The 22,949-nt window shown below is 38.7% G+C and overlaps 1 protein-coding gene across 3 annotated transcripts in view; it reads right to left on the bottom strand.

Moving 5' to 3' along the window:
• The window catches only part of LOC106522225 (actin-binding LIM protein 1-like), a gene marked incomplete in the record, with an annotated part of 50,230 nt that extends 28,955 nt beyond the window's left edge, over nucleotides 1–21,275 (bottom strand). The window contains 2 exon segments of one of the 3 annotated variants that reach the window (XM_014015158.1): nucleotides 610–747; nucleotides 21,170–21,275. In XM_014015158.1, the coding sequence (XP_013870612.1) occupies nucleotides 610–747; nucleotides 21,170–21,260 (229 nt within the window). 3 annotated transcript variants of the gene reach the window in all.
• Between the last annotated feature and the right edge of the window lie 1,674 nt (nucleotides 21,276–22,949).

Raw genomic sequence — 22,949 nt, 5'->3', positions numbered from 1 at the left:
GAGTTATGGCCCGCTGTACCTGCTCTCCTGCAGATACCTCCAACACCCTGTATTGTGTGACAGTACTGTGATTTTGACAGTTTTCTGTACAAAAAAATGTCTGACGAGCTTCACATGTTTGCCTCACTCTTCAGCTTCATGTCAGGTTCTCCTACGTGTCTCATCAGTGAATGTAACTTTCTTTTCTGTAATGTCAATTTTTTGTATTATGTTAAACAAATATATAGTAATCTAATAAATATTTAATCTGGAAATATATAATAATATAAGTTTTATTTGAGTTCCAGCGTCAGGCTGCATTCCTGGGTACTTTACATCCCTGAGGTATTACTCTGTCCCAAAACATGACTGCAGTTTATTTTGAACTCAGTGAAGGGAAGTGAGTGTTGTACTACTGGGTGGTTTTAAATCAGCGATGAATTATAAGACTTCACACTTTCAGTCCCACAAAAAAAAAAAAAAAAAAACTTGTCCAAGCTGTGGGTTCGTCTGCAGATTATAAACACATCATTTATTCATGAATCATCTTGTAATAATTTCATAAATTACGGCCAACTTAAATGAAAAATATTAGTTTTATTGAAACGCGTTGTTTCCGTGTTGCTCTACCTTTACAGGTGAAGCACTTCAGGTGGAAGTGCTTGTTCTGCACCCGGAGGACCTCGCCCCGACATGGCTCCTTACACTTGTAGCAGTGAATCAGGGGCTTCTCTGTGGAGTGCTGGTGTGTGTCCTGTGTGTGAGCCACTGCCAGAGACAGACAAAGACAGAAGAAATAAATATGATCCTGATCTGCACTGTTGAAGACTTCATTTAGTCAGGGAGGAGAACATCATGGCAACAAGAGATGGAGACACTCTGCTCCCATTCTGTCAGGAAAAGACAAAGTTAAATAAAAAAAACGGGACAAAAGCAACTTGAGGTTCGTGGCCAGACAGGCTCTCAGGGTACAAACTAAATATAGAACGTCTTGATCAGTGGAGGACAGAAGAGAGCAGAACTTGGGAATCACAGATTTTGATTCAATTGAAACCAAGTTAAACAGTTTTTCTGATGAGCTGAGATGAAAAACGAGGGGCGACAATGTTTTTACCCTTTATGCATCGAGAAAGTAATCATGACAGGTAAATCTACAACTCTGTTCAAGATGGCCGCCGCYGAAAGCACAGCCAGCTGTACTGATACTGAGCTAAAATTTGATGTCWTCACCACGTACTATAACGGGGGGACAACACATTTTCCCCGAGGGCCACATGAGCGTTATGGTGGCCCTCAAACTTTCATGTTTCATGTTTAACTTTGACTAAACAGGAAATGTCACGTTTCTCGCCTCGTTGCTTTGAGCTCAGCTAACAAACACTAACCGAGCTCTACCTGGTGTTTCCTGCACGGAAACATCATGTTAACATGTGTACAACTGAATAAATGTGAAATAAATAAAACAGAAATATTATTAAAAGTGAAACTAAAAGAGTTTTACTCAGTGATGAGTTGGAAAGGCACCTCGCTGCAGCAAACAGTAAGGGGCGGGGTCGGGTCTGATGTTTCCAACTCATACCATATTTGGAAGTAGCTTTAAATGACCTCAGATTAACCCCCCCAAATTTAAAACCTCAGGTTAACCCTTAATGATTCATTTCTATCCACCCCCCTGACCTCAAACTCTAAAAGATAKCCCTAGAGGTTTAATGTCTCAGGTTAACCTGGTACAGGAAATAGCGCCCCTTTATTTCCGGAGTGCAATGACGACTTCCAAATATGGTATGGTCTGACACATCGGACCCAACCCCGCCCCTTACTGTTTGCTGCAGCYAGGTGTACTTGATGAGTTGTGCTAATTAGGAGCCATCTTGAATTTTTAACTCTCCTACTTTCCGACATGGAACTCCCACTGGAGAGGCGCTCCAGTTTAAATTTACGACTTATAAGTGGGGAGTTCCCACTTCACAGTACAACTAGGCTGCAGAAAGTAGCCTTCAAAAATGCAGTTAAATGTAGATTTTACACAGCCAGCTGCCAGCTACTTTTGAARGCTGTGCAGCTCCACCTAGTGGTGGGATATTGTAATTTGGCGGGTAAAATAAWCCACATGCATTATGGGAGARGTAGTTTATGATCAGTGCTGGCTTTAAAGCATCATACYTTTTTTTAAAGTCATTAATACATCTTTGACGCTCTCYGGGGTCACATAAAATGCTGTGGAGGGCCACATTTGGCCTGCGGGCCTTGAGTTTGACACGTGTACTATAAGCTTTGACTGATTGTGCAAAACCTTTGTTTGAAACCTTGGCTTTAACTAGTGAAGTCAGCTGCGTCTGTTAGCAAAATATGTCATGAGCCACTGGATGAATTTTAATGAAACTTAAAGAATTTATCATCGTATGTATTTTACAACGAATTAACTTTTTGAACTAAAACCATTTAAAATGGCCACTGCAGCTGATTCAACTTAGAAAACACAAAATGTTGATAATTTTGTCTATTTTGCAGATTTTATGCTTAATTTTAGGGTGGTAGTAGCTGAGAATCACTCACAATGATTGTACAATAACTCATATCATTTTTAAGAGTGTTTTTAAAAACAACCATAACAAAGTACAAAATCAAATAAAACACAAAAAATAAATATAAAAACTATTAAATGGTTAAAAAATGGGAAGGAAATAGAGATTAGTTAAAGACAAAAATGCTAAAACTATTTTAAACAAGACGATATTTGATGTTTGTTTATTAGAAAATCTTATTATTTCTGAAAAATATATAAAAAGTTTAGTGGCAGATATAATTACAACATCTATAAATTAAATAAATTATTATGATCACTATGATCTGCCTCATTATTACACCTAAAATTCATCATATTAACTAAGTTGCTTTTGATTTAATGAGGTATTTGTGAAGTATTTTATTGATATTCCTCTACAGGCGGTTTTACTATCTTTACAGCCTAAAAGGTTTAATGGTTTTTGACATAAACGCTACAGAACGGGACGTTATTACTGCAGCAGTGCCGCACTGCACACAAACCCAAAACCCACAGATTATTTCACATTCAGAAGATTCGGCCAGCAGAGCAGCTTCTGCCTCTTTTTTTGTCAAACAGGAAGCGGCACGCCGACGTGAAACATGAAAGAGTTTGAGCTCTTCCTGCTCTGCCATGAATCATTAGTCTGCAAAGCTAAAATAAGACACCAGCAAAGGCCCGGAAATAGCATCATGAACAATCGATGATCTTCCAAAGACAGACATCACCCCGGATTAGTGACGACTTGCCTGCATCCCACTTTTAAAGTTGCAGAGGCTTTCTTTCATKGCAGCGAAGGTTTGTTTCAACTCGTACGAGTGAAACAAAGCGAAACGAGATCAGCCGTGAGAAAGAGCGCAGGTAGAGAGGTGGGAAGGGAAGGTGTAAAGGTGAAAGGACACGTCTCTGTAGAGGCAGTGATTACTCGCAGCAGGACCGTGAGTCATCCTCGGGTGAACCAGGCTGCTGTGACACCGAACCGAATCGCAGCAGATCAGTGTGACATTGCACCTTTCTGAGAAAAAACACCACCATCTGGGTGGCTGCAGAAWTTTTTTAAATTAAATTAAAAATCCAGCATAAAAACAGTCGCTTACGTGGGTTTTCTCCCAAAAACTAAAAACATGGAGGTTACTGATTACTCTAAAGCACGTGTCAAACTCAAGGCCCGTGGGCAAAATGTGGTCCACTATGGCCTTTTATGTGGCCCGCTAGAATTTCAAAGATATATCAACGTCTTAAAATAAGCTGCTTTAAAAGACAGCACGTTTTGCAGGCTACTTTTGCTGCAGCCCATTTGTACCYGGAAATGGGAATTTCCCACTTWCCAGCWGTWCATTTTAACTGGWACCAGTGGGAATTCCCAGTCGGAAAATGGGAGAGTTCAGAAAACAGGAAGGCAGCGACTCGCCACAGCTCAACAGTGAGTAAAACTCTTTTAAAAGTATTTCTGTAGTATTTATTTCCTATTTAGTCAGTGGTACACGTTGTACTTTTCAGTGTTTATAAGAGGACGTGTTAAAACACGGTTTCTATGCAGGAAATACCAGGTAGAGCTCAGTTAGWGTTTGTCAGCGGGGCTCAGGAATGGAAGTTATTCACAACAATAACGCTCACATGGCCTAAATGAAAATGAGTTTGACGCCTCTGATCTAAAGTATGTAAGTAAAAGTGAATACTTGTTTGTCTCTATGTCTCTGTATGATGGACTGGGGACATGTCCATGCTGTCCCCTGCCTCTCTGACAAGGGCTGATAGAGACACCAGCTCCTCACCACCCAGAGAGGAGCAGCAGTTAAAGAAACTAGATGGATTTATTTGACTTGATTTATTTATTTAACAGGAAAAGATTATTAAAAATCAAGCCTGACTCAGCATAATCGCTGTTTTACAGCAGGTTCCTGTTCTGCAGCACATAAAACACTCAGAATTACAGCATCACAATCACATCATTATACACCATAGACACAAAGACAAACAAACATACCAAATTTCAGGAAGGCAGCATTTGCAAAATAGGACGTCTAAATATGAGCACAACAAAAAGTGTCCAGCAGATGGCAGACAAGATTCTTCTTAAAGGGCTGTAGTTTTGAAATGGACTTTATGTTTTGAGGAATGTCATTCCATGCTTTAGTATAAACATAGAAGAAAGACCTCTGGCCYTAACAGTTTTTAAAAGTTGGTAATATCAGTTGTCCTTTTGTAACAGATCTAGTTMAATGACCACTTCCAGAATTTGATTTGGGCAGCAATGCATAGAGAGATGGAACTCATTTTAGCTCTTTGCTTTTTTACATGATGTTAAAATAAATGTGTTTTGTTGTTTTAGATTTACAACAACTTGTAAAAATGTGAAAATAAAAAAGCTATTTCACAGAAAAGCTCAGTCCACAGCAGGCAAGAAACCAAATTTATGCCAGTGGTTGTAGTCCTCTGCTCACAATTCTTTTGTGATTTAACCAACTTTTCTATTTAAAAAAGCTAATTAAAGCAGCTTTGAATAACGTCAGGAATTTCCCTCACGACCCTTTTTGTCTTTGCCGTATTATTTTTAAATTTTCATGGAGCCACCAGGGGACAGCTCAGCATGAAACAGTTCAAACTGCTAATGTTGTGGAGCAAATTGACAAGAATCCAAGACAGATGTTTGGATCTGATGTGAGGAGGATTTAAGAGCTTTGGTTCAGATGGAGAGCTACAGGAAATGCAACGTCTGCACAAACTTCTCCACTAAAAAAAGAAAAAAAAAACAGAAAGGTATTCTGCATTTGTTTGCTTGAATATCTTTTTGGTCCAAAAACAATCAGAGCAAACYATAAACCAAAGACAAACTCACCTAACGCCCTGTAAATTACTTTGATTAATAACATTTTTAGTAGTATTCCATAATATTCCTAAGAATGTCTCTTTAATTACCTTTAATCTGGCTTGTTTTTTTTCAGTAAGTAAAACTCTGTATAACTGAGTTTGTCCTTTTTTTCTTTTCAYAATAAGTCTGTAACTATTCACTTTGTGTTTTTATTTTCATAAAGAGAAAAAGWTTTAATGTGTCTTTGATAGAGGTGTAGTGTTCTCCCTACATTCCATTCCACTGGGGAGCTTTAAAGCTTGTTTACTTTTGTTCTGAAGGACTTTGTTTGAAACCGGAAGTAACATGGCCGAAACCGGAAGTGGCTTTAAAAGAAGCAATAACTTCAGAAAACTTCCACATATACAGTAAAATACATTGTCAAATGTGGTAAGTTGTTTGTTTTTACAATATTAAGCATTTGTGTAGCTGTGTAGATGAATGTTTGTTTTGCAAACTATTGAGAAAATGAGTGTTKTAGCGTTATGCTAGCTGTTTTCTATGGGTTAGCCTGTATATTAGCAGCTAATTAGCACAGTGCTAATGTTTGTTTCTTGCACAATGTGGATTATTATTGATATTTTATTGATTCTAGTGTTTTAAAGGAGTAAATTAAATGTTTACATTGTTTTATTTGCTCAGCTTGGCTTMGATGTAAGGAACAGAGCGCTTTGAGGAAAATAGGTTCGGAACCGTTGGTGCAGACCACCTTGAAATTTGGTCTGCTGAACAATAATTTTTATTTAGATCATTTTGAATGCAATAAAACAGCTGAAGATTGTTTCAAACGGCAGGTCTGAACCTCCTCTCTTTTATGAGAAAGAGTTCAACTTGAAAACAATAAATCCATTACTGAGTCAGTGGCACTTACAATCAAATAGTTCTCATTTCCCAGAATGTATATTATATAACTTAATAAATAAATTAGCATGCCGTACGTGAGGCAAACTCAGCACTGTGCAGCTAACTTGGATATAATTTTTTCTCCAAATATTCCTCTCTTTTAGGTTGATGGACCAGCTCTCTGTCCCGCCTCATCACGGCAGGATTAAATGACCGATATGAACCGAAACACAATGAACTCACACAAAGACTGAAGGGCTGAGGGAACAATAACCAGCAGAGCATCGTAAAGCCAGGCCCTCCGCAGCGCCCCCGCCCCCAACAACCCACTGGAGCAGAAGCTCGCTGCGTTGGCAATATTAAAGGCTGCAGATCGCGCTCAGGAGAAAAGGTGAGGAGAAAAATCCCCCGAGGCCAGGTTTTTTTTTTGTTTTTGCCTGGACTYAAGCAGAATTTGTTGCCTTCATTTCCTGTCGTAGATGAAAAGAAGTGATGTGAACTTCTTTACTTTTGTTGCTTTAAAAGTTGCGGACGGAGAAGTCTCCGCCAGCCATGATTGAGGACTTTAGGACCAACGCAGACATCATAATTCTGGTTTGAGATCACAGACAAACACAACAAACACTTTGACTCAATCCCAAACGTTGGGGTGAAATGTTCCTGGGGGAGTCTGAGCGCCAACATCAAAGGGCATAAACCAGCCTAACATCACGCCCCCAATTAATAATGGGAAGGAAGAAGCTCCTCCCCTTRATAAATATGTATGGCCCACGTTGCTCTCTGTCCCGCCACCAGCATCCCAGACAAAGCACTTCAAACACGGGGCACAATTAACAGGAGGAGGAGGGGAAGACCCTATCATCCTCTACCAGGTCCCCCCCCACATCTTTAACGATCCCCAGAGACCTGAGCTTTGAATAACGATCTGCTCTCTGCGCAGAGCGTTAGCTGGCAGCTTTACAATGATAATAATACCCCGTTAAACAGAAAAAGGAGGCCTCCAGTTCAGCAGCGTGTCCAACAATGAGCTGCAGAACTCTTTGTGTTTACAGAAGAGGAGCTAATGAAGAACTCTGAGCCTGGAAAGGCCTCGTGTGCCGCACKAACAATGAGACTGATGAAGAGGATGTTTGTCGACTGCCACAARGCACGGCTGCATTTCAGCCGCTACGCCGGTGCTGTTTTAGCTCATATAGCCCGCTCTCTCCACAGCTGAACGTTTATCTCGTRCGTARTTTCTGATCCTGTGAGCCAGCTGTYTAAACAGTGAGCTGCATCGCTGTCTGTGAAAAGGGCTTAAGCTCCTCATTCAGAGAGTCGACACAGCGAGCTAAAGATGAGGCACCACTGCAGTTGTCTGCAGCGCACTGTAAAAAATAAAACAGGCTGCAGCTACAAAGAATATTAGACTTCAAAACAAAATCAGAAACATCTGAGAAGTCGTGAAGGTGATGATAAATYTAGCAGTGAAGCAGAACACAGAAAATAATCATAAACTGGAAAAAACTGCACTCTCTGCTAAAATACAGCTGAACGCTAAGCGCTAAACAAATGCAAAATTATGTGAAACAACCTATTTGTTAAAGCTAAAAGGAGCAAAACACTACCTGAAAGCCAAAAACAGCTAAATGTTAGCTAAAAGACAAATAGCACATGGCTAATTAAGAGTCAAACATAGCATAATACTTCAAAGTAGGCTAGCTAACGGCATCAAAAAATTATTTGCAAGTTAAATGTAGCAAAACACTAGCTGAAACCAGCAAAAGMTGAGAAAATAAKTAAAGGTAGCAAAARGTCAGCTAAAATAAAAACCTAAAGCTTTACTAAATGCTTTGGTTAGTAGTTGAAAAAGTAGTAGCAAAATAAAGGTAGCAAAATGTCAGCTAAAATAAAAACCTAAAGCTTTACTAAATGCTTTGGTTAGTAGTTGAAAAAGTAGTAGCAAAAGGCTACAGCAAAATATGACAGAGCTAGCTAGTTGCTAAGAAAGCTAATGACAACAGAAAAGATAAAATGCCAAATGACTAAACGCTAAATGTAGCAAAACACTAGCTGAAAGCAGAAAYGGTGAGCTAAAATGTAATAGTTGCAAGTTGTTAGCTAAAAAGAAAACACTAGCTAAAAGAARGAAAATAAGAGCTAAAAAGTAAATGTTGCAAGATTCAAACTAAAAGCAGTAAATATGAGCTAAAATTTAAAAGCAGCAAAAGGATAGCTCAAAGCTTAGACAAAGTAAAAGTATCATTAAGCTAGATAGAAGCAAAATGACAAATGAAGAGCTAAACGGTACAATAAAAAAGGCTAACCAAAAGCCAAACTTAGCTAAATACTAGCTGAAAGCAGAAAAAGAGGTAAGAGTAAGGCTTCATTATTCTAGTTAAAAAGCAGAAAAATTCAGCTGTAACCTAAAAGAAGCAAAATAATAGCTCAGAGCTTAAAGTAGCAAAAGGCTCGATAAAAGTAAAAAATAATTAGCTAGAAGCTAATGACAAATTAATAGCTACAAGGCTAATTAAAAGCTATACATAGTTCATTAGCAAATCTCAAAATAGCAAAAGAACAGCTAGTAAAAACTAAWAGTAGCTTAAGAAGACAAAGAAGAGTCAGTTTGCAGAAGCAGATTTTTGTGAGGAAAATATTTGTAAATAATATCAAATACTTAGAAAAAGGTAAAAAGACAGAATTTCTGCATCCATCTCCTGGATGAACCGAACATTTTGATATTTAAAAAAAAGCTAAAACGTCCCCAAAATCTACAATTAGATTTCAAACAAAAATAAATAAAAGGACAGAAAAATAAAAATCTGTTAATGTCACATTAAAAATCTGTGAAACTCAGAAGTACACAAAAAAAACATGTTCTGATGAATTCCAGAGTATCAGATGCATTCTTGAGTCRAAAAATAGTCTGTATGCAGACAAAAGCAAACACTGCAAACTCTGGATGATGATTAATTATTCAAGCAGCCAGAAGAAGTCTGTATGGAGTCAGCTGAAGGTCCACCTGCTCCACCTGGACTCACAACAGCTGCATCTGTGAGATTCTGAGACAAAAACTAAAAATATTCATGAATATTAATGAAAAATATTAACAATGTTTAAAAAATGTCACTTTCTGTGAAAACGCAGTGTGAATACTGAGGTGAAACATAGCTGAAYTATGTTGAAGAAGCTGAAACTGAAACTTTAAAGTTAAAGTAAAAAGTAACAGTAGCTAAAGGCTAAAATGAGCAAAACTGTAGTTAAAAGCTAAAACTAGCACATTACACGCAATAGGTTAAAACCAGCAAACAGAAGCTAAAGCTAAAACCACAAGCAGAAAAGTAGCTAAACCTTAAATCTCATAAAACTCAAGCTAATTAAAGCGTAATTGTGAAAAGCTAAATTGAACAGGACAATAACTAAAATAATCAAAACAGTAGCTAAAGTGAAAATTAGCAATACTAAAAGTTAAAATGAGGACAAAAATATGTAGCTAAAAGATAAAATATAAACAACACAGCCTAAATATAGGCAACCATAGAGCGCTAAATGAGCAAAACAGTAGCTAAGTGCTAAAACCAGCATTAGTACCAAAAAGTTATAACAAGCCAAATATCAGCTAAAAGCTAAAATGAGCAGAGAACATGCTAAAACTAGTAGAACACAATCTAAATTGAGCTGAACAGTAAAGAGCTAAAATGAGCAGAGCAGTAGCTAAAATGAAAGAAACTGTAGCTAAAATGTAAAACCAGAACACTAGTTAAATAAAGTGTCCTGATGCATCTCAGTAATCCAGGTAAAAAATCAAAAGGAAAAAAAATTGTATAGGTCCTCTGGATGGGTTCTTCTTTAATGAAACGTTTCGTCTCTCTCAGACTGAAGAAGTCTCTTGGAGGAGAGACGAAACGTTTCATTAAAGAAGAACCCGTCCAGAGGNAGATAAAATATAAACAACACAGCCTAAATATAGGCAACCATAGAGCGCTAAAAGAGCAAAACAGTAGCCAAGTGCTAAAACCAGCATTAGTACCAGAAAGTTATAACAAGCCAAACATCAGCTAAAAGCTAAAATGAGCAGAGAAGATGCTAAAACTAGTAGAACACAATCTAAATTGAGCTGAACAGTAAAGAGCTAAAATGAGCAGAGCAGTAGCTAAAATGAAAGAAACTAGCTAAAATGTAAAACAAGAACACTAGTTAAATAAAGCAACAACGAAACTCTAAAACAGCTAAATAGTAACTAAACGCTAAAACTGGCTAATTCGTAACAAAAAGCTAAAATCAGCAAAACAGTGAGCTAAAGCTAAAATAAGCAAAACACATGCTAAATTGAGCAAAACATCTAYCAGCTAAAATGAACTGAACAGCAGATAAAGTTTAAACAAGCAAACCATTAGTTAAAAGCTAAAATAAGCTTTAAATTGTGAAAATAAAAGCAATGGGGAAAAACAGCAAATCAGTAGCTAAATGTAGCAAATCAGTATTAAAAGCTAAAACTAGCCAAATGACAGCCAAAATTACAAGACAGTAGCTAAAAGGATCATAAGGAGACAAATCCAGAGCAAGTTTGGTGTAGCAGATTTCAGAGACAGAGGTTGTTTTTTTTTTTAATTTAAATATTATTTTATATTTAAAATGTTTATAAATCAAGTTAAATATTTAAAAAAGTTACAAACACTATAAGTCCTGACAGACTTTTCCAGCACGTTTTGATGTATAAATGGTTAAAAGAGCACAAAATAATCAGATTTACTGTACAGAAGACYGTATAAACAGTTTTCACCGGACTGGTCTAAACGTGGACGGTCTCCATGAACATGTCGCAGTGAGGCATCGGCTCATGGAAAACTTTCAGAGGGATTGTGGGAAATGAACATGTGGCAGCCAGAGGTTACAGGAGTCCTGCCAGAGAGCAGGGACCTCAGAGACCAAAGGCCTTTTCCCTCCGTGGTCAGTCGGATCCACATCAAGAGACCAGAACTCAGAGCCGCCTTCAGCCATCTGAGCGCTGCTTCAGACGTTCAAACAAAACCACGTTTAAATAAATGCATTTTAGGTTCATGTTTTGTGGAAAATATGTCTTTTTGGACAAAAACCTAAAAACTAAACAAAGCTTTATGCACTGTTTGTGAACAATTATGACTTCTACAACACTTCCACACTAACCGCCTGCAGTTATAAAAGACAGGTGATCATGTAATTGTTGTTTGTGTCTGTTAGCAAAATATCTAATATACAACTGGACTGATTTTAATGAAAGAAATCACTGGATTTACATCTAAAACGCAACTAATCAACACAAAAAWGTCTCCAACTCTCAGTTTTACAGATATTGAGCTACCATTTGGTGTGGTAGTAGCTGAGAGTGTTCTGTTAAACCTTTTTCAGGGCTAAAGGATTGGACATTGTACTAATTTCAGCTTCTATTTTGCAGATTTTAGCATTTTTTTAGCTATCATTCTGACGCTTTTCTTCTTCTAATTGAAACTTTGTGCTTTTTTCCAAATATTTTCTGCTATTTTAATCCGTTTATACTTGTTCTAGCTGCTTTCTGCTAATTTTAGCTGTTTTGTGTTTTAGTTACTTTTTTGCTAAATTTAGCTTTTTTCTGCTAAGTTTAATTTTTGTGACAGTTTTAGCTTCTTACTGCTTCCACTCAGCAAACATGCTTTTCCTGTTGCTTTGTAATAATTTCAGCTATTTCAGCTGTTGTTTCTTAAGGAAGAAGATTAGCTAAAAGAAGCAGGGCATTTTGGAAAGACGAAAATATCAAAACATTAGCTAAAAGAAGCAAAAAGCTAGCTAAAGGCTAGAGTAGCAATCGGCTAAGGAGGTAAAGGTAACAAATGGCTAGCTGAACACAATAAAACAGATGTTTTTTTGCTATTTTTAGGATAGTTTCAGCTTTTTTTGCTATTCAGCAAAAACCTTTTAAGCATGAAGCATTCACAATGATTTTCACTAGAAATACAAACATTGAGATAGTTTTCTGTACATTTTTCGGCGCATATTTCACTCCGTAGTTTTTGTTATTTCAACAATTTATATTTCAAAATGTTCAGCTCCTTCAGGACATTCAGGATATGACTTTTGGTACTTCAGCAATTTATACTTTGACACATTTAGCTTATTCTGCCTTTTTAAAAKCTCAAAATGAATGAGGCTGTTTTATTCAGGTTCTGCTTTTATTGTGCTAATTTCTACTTAGCCGATTTTATTTTTTTCTGCATTTTTTAGCTATATTTTTTTATTTTTCTGCTACTATTCCACTTGTTTCAACTTTTTGCTAATTTCAGTTGTTTTTTGTGTTTTTCACTACTTTTCAGCAAAATTTATTCTTTTCAGCATTAAGCATACATGCTGCATTTTCACAGGAAATCAAGCTCTCTAATTAAATACTTTTCCCACTGCAGCCATAAACGCCACTTTAGTTTAAACATTTACTTTCAGTTTCAGTCTSTGGTAGTTTTTTTTTTCTTTTTCCACAGCAGAAAATGATACTAAATTACATCCCTTCAGCAGTTGTCGTGAGTCAGGAGGACACACAACAGTCGACCTGAGGTGGAGTTAAACATCTTCATCTGATGCAGCTGGTTGACCTCAGCCAAAGGCACAATCACCTTCTTTAAAAAAAAAAATCAGTTTTAGCAGGACAGCATGAATGAGGCCAGGGCTGACAACAATGGAGTGTACCTTTTAGATTGTAGCCATGACAACGGCTGCAGACAGAGTGATGGAGAGAGAGAGAGAGAGAGAGAGAGAGAGAGAGAGAGAGAGAGAGAGAGAGAGAGAGAGAGAGAGCGAGCGAGCAGATCTGTAGCTCTGCGCAGTGAGCCTCTCCTATGTCGGTGCTCCACTTTTCTGTCAGTACCAGCCTCCACACATGGATGCAACATTTAAACCAAGTCGCTCTCAGGTTTTAGGATTCAGCATCGATACACGAAGCCTGACAGCTGCCAGATCACTCCCAGCCAAAAGGGCGTAYCGTGTCCAAGTGGTTTTTCATCGTGTCAGTCATTAAAGATGCTCCTGAGCATAAAAACCCGTGATGGCTTCACATGTCTCTAAATATAAATCGACATCAGACGTGAATCCAAAATAAGTCAGACTCTGGACTTGAAAGCAAGAGAACATCCAGATCAGTGCACAGCATGACGAGCCAAATACACCCAGATAAAACCAACACATTCACACYTACCTTTCTCTTTAACCATGACCATTGGAATCCAGGTTAGAGCTGCACAGAGYGAGGCAGAACACACYGGAACCTTTTTARACTGGAAATATCAAAAAGCTGAGAYCGAACACATCAGAGAGAGAGAGAGGCGCTGAAAGCTCTGCTCCTGAAAACACAGCGACAGCGTGGGGTTCGCCTGCCGACTGCCTCCTTTCCTCCCATCCCTGTCCTCCTCCTCCTCCTCTTCCTCACTGCTCCGCCCCTCCTGGTCCCTCTCTCAGCCCCTCGCCTCTGTCAGCCTCGTCCTCATTGCAGCAACAAAGTGTCTGCTGCTGCTTCTTACTCTGACCACAAATTACCAGGACACTGAAGAAATATAACAACTATAAAAAATGAGTGACCGGATATTAATTTAGTAATTTTTCACAGTTAAACTTTAAAATAACACAAACTGATGCTAAAAAACGGGTCAAACTTTATATTTTCAAGCTAAATGTGTTTTTTAAACTTGATATCCAAGAAAAAAAAAAAGGTAAAACAAACATGCAGCAAAACAAAATACAGCCTGATACTTACTAGATACTTYCAAAGTACTTACCCATAGATATCAGGTTCATACAATAGTATCTGCTTTGTACTTATCAGGTTTGTACCTAAAACCTACAGGGTACAAACCTAGTACTTACCGGGTACTAACCTGGTATATGCGTTGTACTTATGGATTTGTACCAGGAACTTACAGGGTACTTACTTGTTACTTACAGGGTACAGACAAGGTACTTGCCAGGTACATGCGTTGTACTTACCAGGTTTGTACCTGAACCTACAGGGTTCAAACCTAGTACTTACCGGGTACTAACCTGGCATATGCGTTGTACTTATGGATTTGTACCAGGAACTTACAGGGTACTTACGTGTTACTTACAGGGTACAGACAAGGTACTTGCCAGGTACATGCGTTGTACTTACCAGGTTTGTACCTGAACCTACAGGGTTCAAACCAAGTACTTACCAGGTACTAACCTAGTACTTACCTGGTACATGCTTTGTACTTACTAGGTTTGTACCTGGAACTTACAGGGTACTTACTAGGTACTTACAGAGTTCAGACAAGGTACTTACCAGGTACATGCTTTGTACTTACAGGGTAAAGACAAGGTACTTATTGGGTAAATGCCTTTTACTCTCTGGGTTTGAACCTGGTACTAACAGAACAAATACCTAACTGAGTACATAGAGGTTAGTTATAGAGGTATCTCTAGGATGTTTAAAGTACCCTGTAAGTTCCTCCGTAAAGTACATATATAGCAGTGGTTCCCAAACTTTTTGTCTTCTGACCCACAAAATATTCATGGCAAAAACTTGTGACCCCAAATATTACTGGTCTGAGTACATGAGCTTCGTTGATAACCCTAAAAACACAGGCTTTTTGATAAGCTAAACAGCTTGTACACAAATATAAATACTTATTTTTACTTATTTTGTGTTTTTGTAAAAATTATAGGGAAAATATTATATCAGCAATTATTTTATTACCCTTTAAATTGATTTCTGGAGATTATCCAAGGTGCTTCATGACCCATAATTGGGTCCCAAGCCCAACTTTGGGAACCAAAGTGCACTGGTTCCCAAACTTTTCAGCTTTTGACCCACAAAATAACAGCAGCAGAGACCTGTGCCCCAGCTATTTTTGGATGATAAACATTTGTATCAGGTCAACTAAACATGGGCATAGTAAATATATATTTATACTACATTTATCCATTTTAAATACACCAACCTCACTCCTTTGTAACAACTAAGGCAAAAATGTKATTAATTCAGAAAATCTTTTCAGGACCCCACCTTGATGTTTTGGGACCCCACTTTGGGTCCCGACCCCAACTTTGGGAAACACTGCTATATAGTACCTGTAGGGACCAGTTTGTATTATAGATTGACATGCCACCCTGTACTTAGGGTAATAACCACTTGAGTATCATGTACCTGTTAAATACAGGGTAACAAACCACTTTATAAGGCAGCCCAGTCCCAAGTGGTATCCTGTAAGTAGTCAGTAGTTACCAGGTAGGTAAATACCAGATATTTTCCCAGTAAYTACTGAGGCTGATTATGTAAAGCTACAAATAAAYTTTTAAAAGTTACGATTTCACAGCTTTAGTTAACCAATGGGWTCTTCAAATAAAAAACGTATCTGAACCCTGTCTGTAAGGCAGCAGATCCAACTCTCTGCTATGAGCTTTAAAATTTCTTCACTGGATCCTGTGAAATCCAGTTTCAGAGGAGCACATTTCTGAACACAGATCATCTGATCTGTTCCTATAAATGAGAAACCTGATGTTTGTTATAGACTCCTGAACAAACTCACGCCTCTGCTTGAAAAATGCAAAACAAACATCTGCAGGAGGAGAAGAACATTTCTGTGGCTGAAGAGGAGGAACAGTTTGTCAGCAGCACCATTTTTTGGTTTTTTTGCTGACGCAGCATCTCATTGTGCATTCAGGGTGCGTTCGTTCACCGTAGTGAGAACTGCACCATCTTCTGGATGCCCGTCGATGTGCATCTGTTTCCACCAGGCATCACATTTTTCTCCTCAGGCCATGGAGACGTGCCACAGCAGCAAATGGCAAGACAAAAAATACKCAGGAAAAWTTTCCAGCACTCCGCCCTTTTTCCATATTGAGCTAAAGAAAGGTTTTARGAGCGTGCAAATCTTCAGGAAGCTGCATAAACGCCTCCATGTTGGAGTTTTACTACAGCAACCTAAAGATATCCAGTTACTGCTATCATTCGGCCTCTTTAAGGACATTCACACCTCACTGAGTTTGCCAAGAGCAGCCGAGATGATTATTCTTGGATGAAAAGCTCCTTCAGTCGGGTCACAATGTGCTCGTCTGACAGCCCGTTAGTGAAGTTGATCAAGATTCAGAGTTCACGCTGTTGTTACGTGTTTTTTAAACTTTCCATACATTTGTTTAGCCATCTATAAGATGAAACATTCAGCTCATTCAGGACATGGGCGCAAAGACTTTTAAAAAACTTTAAATCTGCTTCAGTTTGTCAGCTGCATTTTTTGGCTACTTTTAGCTTTCATTCAACCTGTTACATTTACCTCCTAGCAACACTTTTTATACTTATGGCTAGCCTTTTGCTACTTAAATATTTAACTATTCTTGTCCTACTTTAGATTTTAGCTAGCCTTTTGTTACTTTTAGACAGCCTTTTGTTATGTTGAGCCAACCATTTGCTTTTATTGGCTAGTGTTTTGCTGCCTTTCTCTAGAGCCATGATTCTTTTAACTAATGTTCTTCCATAACTARTGTTTTGCTATMTTTAGCTAGCCTTTGCTACTTTGTCTTTTAGCTGACTTTTTTCTCTTATAGTTAGTGTCTTGCTACTTTTGGCTTATACTGTAGCTAATGCATTGCTTCTTTTAGCCAATGTTCTTCTTCCTTAACTATTGTTTTGCTATGTTTAGTTAGCTTTATGCTACTTTTACCTCCTATCAAACCTATTGCTACTTTAGCTATTTTGTTTTCTTATTTTAGTGTTTTGATATTTTTGTCTTTCAACTAGTACCTTCCTTCTTTTAGCTAATATCCTTCTGTTTTCCTATGTTAGCTAGCATTTTGTTACTTTTAGCTAGCCTTTTGCTACATTAGCTTTTGACTTTTTTCTTTTTTAGCCAGTGTTTTGATACTTTTGTTTTTCAGCAAGTGCCTTGCTTCTTTTAGCTAATCTTCTTCTTCATGTACTGTTTTGCTATGTTTAGCTAGTTCTTTGCTAATTTTATCTTTTAGCAATTGACCCATTGTCACTTTTAGCCTTTCATTTGTTTTAGCTAGTGTTTTGCTACTTGTTCTTTTAGCTAGTGCCTTGCTGCTTTTAGCTAATGCTTTTCTTCTTAACTGTTTTAATAAATTTAGGTAGCCTTTTGCTACTTTATTTTTCGGTTAGCAGTTCATTACTTAATGTTTTGCTGGTTTTAGCTGGTGTTTTCCTACTTTGGCTTTTAGCTTTTTTCTGTTCTATTTCGTGTTTTTTCTGTTCTATTTCGCCCTCTAAGGGCGGAGCTTACACGAAATAGAAGCTTGGGTTACAATGCGTAACCATTGTTTTTAATTTAGCTTAAATTTTTCACTTTCAGCTTCCATCTACACTGTATTTTATTTGATAAGGTCATTTTTGATCGTTCATTTTAGCTACTTTTTAGCTCTGAACTTTAACCTGGGCACAGTTTTGCAAACCCAGCTTTCCTTGTAGCCAAAAATATTGATGAAAAAACATCARGACTGATATTTATGCAAAACTGAGAGCCAAGACATTATTCTGCTGTTTCTGGCATGAAGACAGAGAATCTGACAAATCTGTCAAATCTCAATTTGCCGTCATGCTCATGTTTGTAATCCAGCTGTAAGCCACCCTGTTGGTTCCTGTTCTGGCCTTTCGGTTTGCTTTACATAACTYRAGAAAGAGCAGTAAATAATTTCCAGACTTTTCTGATGTTTTCAGTCAAGACTTGTCTGGAGTTGGGGGTTGGGGGGAAGGGTTGTGTAACAGCTGCACAGAAGCTCTCACACATGATGTGAAAATCCTCCTAAAGTTTAATCACTCCGCTGTCATCTGATTTAAATATTTCTGATTTYTGCTCCCGTTCAGACAGCAACAAACAGCTCAAGCAGAAGAACAAAGATCGTATTAGAGCAAATCATTTCTTGAAGGAAAGCAGATTATCCACGTCTTTACACCAAAGTTTCAGAATATAATCATCCTTTATTGAGGAATGAAATGCACAACCTAATATAATATTACAAGGTACAGTATCAGTATGTGTTGTGGAGGACTCTCAGTGACTACCACAACAAACTTTAGCTGAATATTTGTGAAATGAACCGAGGTTCCCACCTGTAGAAGCATCGTTCAGCCTCTCGCTGAGYTAATAGTCGTTTGGGTTGACGAAGGGGAACTGCTCCATGTACTGCTTCGGGATGAGGTACAGGACCTCCGCCACGTGCCCGTCCTCGATGATGGACATGCGCTTGACGGAGCTCTTGCGTTTGACCCGGACGCGGCTGATGCGGTTGACGCTGTGGCTCCGGCTGGAGCTGCACAGCTTCCCCAGGCTGTTGAGGTTGGGAAGAGTGGGCATGGTGTCCACTGCTCGTCTTCAGGTGTCCACCGCTTGTCTTCAGGTGTCCACCGCTCGTCTTCAGGTGTCCACCGCTCGTCTTCAGGTGTCCCACGGAAACTGCAGGTCAGAGGACGGTCGACCTGAACTCTAACTGTCCCATCTGAGTTGGTGATATCAGGTGAGGCCTCCAGTCTGATCCCCTTCGGTTAGGAGCCAGAACAGGATCCCTGAGGTCCACCTCGAGGAGACGACGCCTCACTGCAGATACGAGACGGCATTCTGCTGCAGGTAGAGTCGAGTGGGAGAAAGAAGCTTACGCTGCCAGCATCTTCAGCCCAGCCAGGCTGGAGCCTTAAGCAGCTTAGAGCTGACATTCAGCCCGATTATCTTCTGGGTGGGGTTAGYTTGGTCTACGTCAGGTCCATTGTCCGGTTTGAGTCTTAGCACCGTTTAGATCAGGGGTCTGCAACCTTCACAACCCAAAGACACATTTTCTTAAGACCTGTCAAAACAAAATCTGTAAAGAGCAACTGCATGGGCTCAGGACCACTTCCACAACCCGTTGTCTGTAAACACAGTTCACCYTGGCATCCACAAATGCTGCCTAAAGCTCTATCGTGCAAAGGAGAATCCATATGTGAACCCCATCCAGGAACGCTGCCGTCTCCTAGACTTTAATCTGATATGTTATGATTAAACGCCTGCCTCACCTCTCTGATGGTATGGGGGTGTGTTATTGCCTCTGGCTCAGGCAGATAATAATTTAAATCTATTAGCATACCAATTAGCTTCTGCTAAATTAGTTTTTGCTAAGTTTTAAGTCAGCTAACAGCTAACTAACAAGCTAACATCAACAGGTTTGTGTCAGTCTTCYGCTTAAAAGGAAACAAAGATGTGTTGCTGTCATATTAGCGGTTAACAATTAGCTGTAAGTGTTAGCTACCGCTAATTTTTACTTGTTTAGCTGTTTAGCYTAAGCTACGGCAAGTTTGTAAGGAACAAGACGCTCCTTACAAGAGCTCCAGAACTGGTATCTTCAGTTCCTGGATGTTTACAAACTTTTGATGCTTCACAAACACGGCTGTGGAACAAACATTTTGAGATGTATTGCTGCTACGTAATTCTAAATTTTCTCATCACCCTCCCTCCACCCAAATAAATAAATAAATAAACAAACAAACAAAACATTTTTTTGACCAGGGGTGGGCACAGTTAACCAAAAACGTAGCTTGTCTAACTCATAATGCACTAACTAAAAATATAGCTTTGCTAATGCTAATTCAAATATACTTTATTGATCACAAAGGAAAAACAAATGTTGTTATAACTCATATTATTCTGGTTTCTTTAAATTTGCTATATCTTACGCTAAACAGCTAATCAAGTAAAAATTAGCGGAAGCTAACAGCTAATTGCTAACCGCTAACGACTGTCGCACGTTTTCATCTTCTTTAAGTTAAAGACTGGTGGGACTGACACAAACCTGTTGATGCTAGTTAGCTGTTAGCTGACTTAAAAAGTTAATAAAACCTAGTTAAGTGGAAGCTAATTCGTATGCTAACAGATTTCAAAGTTAGTGAGAAAACTAAATAGATATAACAAAAAAAATAGTTCTGCTATTAGCTGTTAGCTGTTTAACAGAACCATGCCCACCACTGGCTGAAGTGAAAACTGTAAACTCCTCAGTTGAACTTTTCAGCTTCAGTTTAAGACCCACATGCCAGGGGACACGATATGAAGCAAAAAATATATATTTCAGCTGTTGTAACTCAATAAGAAAATATGTTCTTAGTTTTTAATCTTCAGAAAAAAAAAGTTGCAGTTTTCTTTTCTCAGTTTTCCAAACCCTCTCTCACGAGCCAAACACTTGGAGCTCTGCGTACAATTTCTCAAAGTCACTTGACAAAGTAAAAGACGTGCAAAAATAAGGTGATGCAAATGAAAAATCTGAGTAAAAAACACAACAGGTAACACTTGTGTGAGGAGGAGAGATGATAAACAGTGAGCTGTTTTTTTCTTTTAAATACACTTKGTCAAACAGATAAGAGCTTATCTTTGATTTCCATCAACAGAAATAGTGATGTCACACTTACAGCTTGTATTATGGCTGACTCTCAGCTACTACCACAGCAGATTTTAGCTCCAAATCTGTAAAACTGACTAAATTATACCTGTTGGTTTTGACCAAAACAGGTATATATCTGATTACTTTGAGAGTTTTGTTAAAATCCATCCAGTGAGATATTTTGTTAACAGACTGATGAGGGCAAAATCAGTATAGCAGCATATAAAGGCTGAGCTAATTAGTGTAAGACTCATCTTGATTGATTTCCCATCAYTTAGTCTTAAATCACACCGCCAAGCCTTCATTCAAAATCCAGAGCTCCATTCTGGATTTGGTGRGATTGTGAGCTAAAAACTATTTTTCACACGTTTGTGAGAGTAGAGGGGGGTCAGTACTCGTTATACCCTCCAGTTGTCATCCTCCCAGTTGTAGCTTTGTTACAACAAAACACACCCACAAATCAAACGCACTCCGGGTGGATAGAAAAATGCCGTCCCTGCACTTTAAAAACATCWGCATCTCACAGAAAACAACGGCTCTTTCTACGGCGTACCAAAACATCCCACCTCCATCTTCCACCACCCACTCCGTCTTACCATCCAGTCCGAAGCAGGAGGTGATTTTCTGGGCGTAGTTGCAGAGCCCCTCATATCCAGGCTCCTGCTTCGGCGTGCTCCTCTCCTCCATCTCTACKCAATCCCAGACGCACCGGCCCGTGCAGCGGTGCTTTTTTCACTCCCTCTTCAATAATTCAGGCTTGAGCCGGGACACGCGCATACGKACGTGCACGCTCACGTTAAAACACAAACACACAGAGTGAGGCYGAAAAGTGCTGAGGCAGAGGGTCGTGCTGTCTTGCAGCATGAGCAAGCCCTCTCCGGTGGTAGGAAGCAGAGGAAGGGGGGGAGGCATCAGATTGGGTTACTGCAGAACCGAGCCGTGCCTCCCGTTTTTATCCAACATTGATCCTTCACATTACACTGCAGTGTAACAGGTACAGGCAGGATGTGCAGACTGGATTCAGGGTCAAGTGTGCATCCACACAGATCCATAGAATGAAGGGTATACTTTCTTTGTTGRTGTAAAATCGACCCATTTTGGGCCTTTAAATAAAATTCAACCCCAATCCTAAAAAGTTGTCCCATTCTACTGTTCTTCTTAGCTCAGGGGTCTGCAACCRTTACGATCAAAAGAGCCATTTCTGCTCCTCGGCTCATTGATAAAATGTGTCCAGAACCGCAAAACAAGCTACGACTGTGATCATCAACTGGTGGTCCGCGGACCTTTTTGAGGCCTTTTCAGGAACCTTTATGGCCAGTGTTGGTGACATTATAAAACTAAAAAATATACTGTGAATTTTAATATTTATTATTATTATTACACATTAGGACAAATGAAAAGACTATTTTCATGTAAACAAAAAAATACTTTATATAGTTTATATTGAACTTCATAAAAANCATGAAAACAAGTAAATAATCTAAATGACATAAATGACAGTTTAGGGCAGGGGTCTGCAACCTTTACGATCAAAAGAGCCATTTCTGCTCCTCGGCTCACTGATAAAATGTGTCCAGAGCTGCAAAACAAGCTACGTCTGTGATTATCAACTGGTGGTCCGCGGGCCTTTTTGAGGCCTTTTCTGGAACCTTTACGGACAGTGGAGGTGACATTATAAAAGTAAAAAATATACTGTGAATTTTAATATTTATTATTATTTTTACATATTAGGACAAATGGAAAGACTATTTTCATGTAAACAAAAAATACTTTATATAGTTTATATTGAATTTCATAAAAAACTAGTACAACTAAACTATTATTCTTATTCTTATGTAGTCTTCAAAAATTTTAAAAGGTTATTCTGATGGATTTGAGAGAAAGATCATAGCAATAAGTTGGATAATTTAAGTAAACAACAGGCTAGCATGAGCTAATCTACAGGTTTTACTTTTTGTATTAGTAGTATTGAGCARATATTWGCATAKAAATTGATTTCTGTTGTGGGTARAAAAAACAAACAGAAAKATTTATTCTMTTATGTTTGGTCACATTTTCAAAGAGCCACTGCAGAGGGCCCAAAGAGCCTCATGTMGCCCCAGAGCCGCAGGTTGCAMACCCCTGTCTTAGCTGTACGGGAGCAGCTGTTCTAATAGCTTTATATACTTTTCTGCATTGATTTGCATCCAGATTTGCAAGCTGTCCATGTCAGAGGCACTAATGCATCCCCATACCATCAGAGAGGCAGACTTTTTAATTGCGATAACCAGAGGAAGACACAGCTAACTGAAAAGTTAACTTCACTAATCCCCTGAATAAGAATCTTCGCTCTGCTAAAGCTACACCGCTAAACAGAAATAAAAATTAAAGGTAGTT

Source organism: Austrofundulus limnaeus, unplaced genomic scaffold (assembly GCF_001266775.1).
Source record: "Austrofundulus limnaeus strain Quisiro unplaced genomic scaffold, Austrofundulus_limnaeus-1.0 Scaffold123, whole genome shotgun sequence".
Classification (NCBI taxonomy): Eukaryota; Metazoa; Chordata; class Actinopteri; order Cyprinodontiformes; family Rivulidae; genus Austrofundulus; species Austrofundulus limnaeus.
This window is presented reverse-complemented; position numbering and strand designations above follow the sequence as displayed.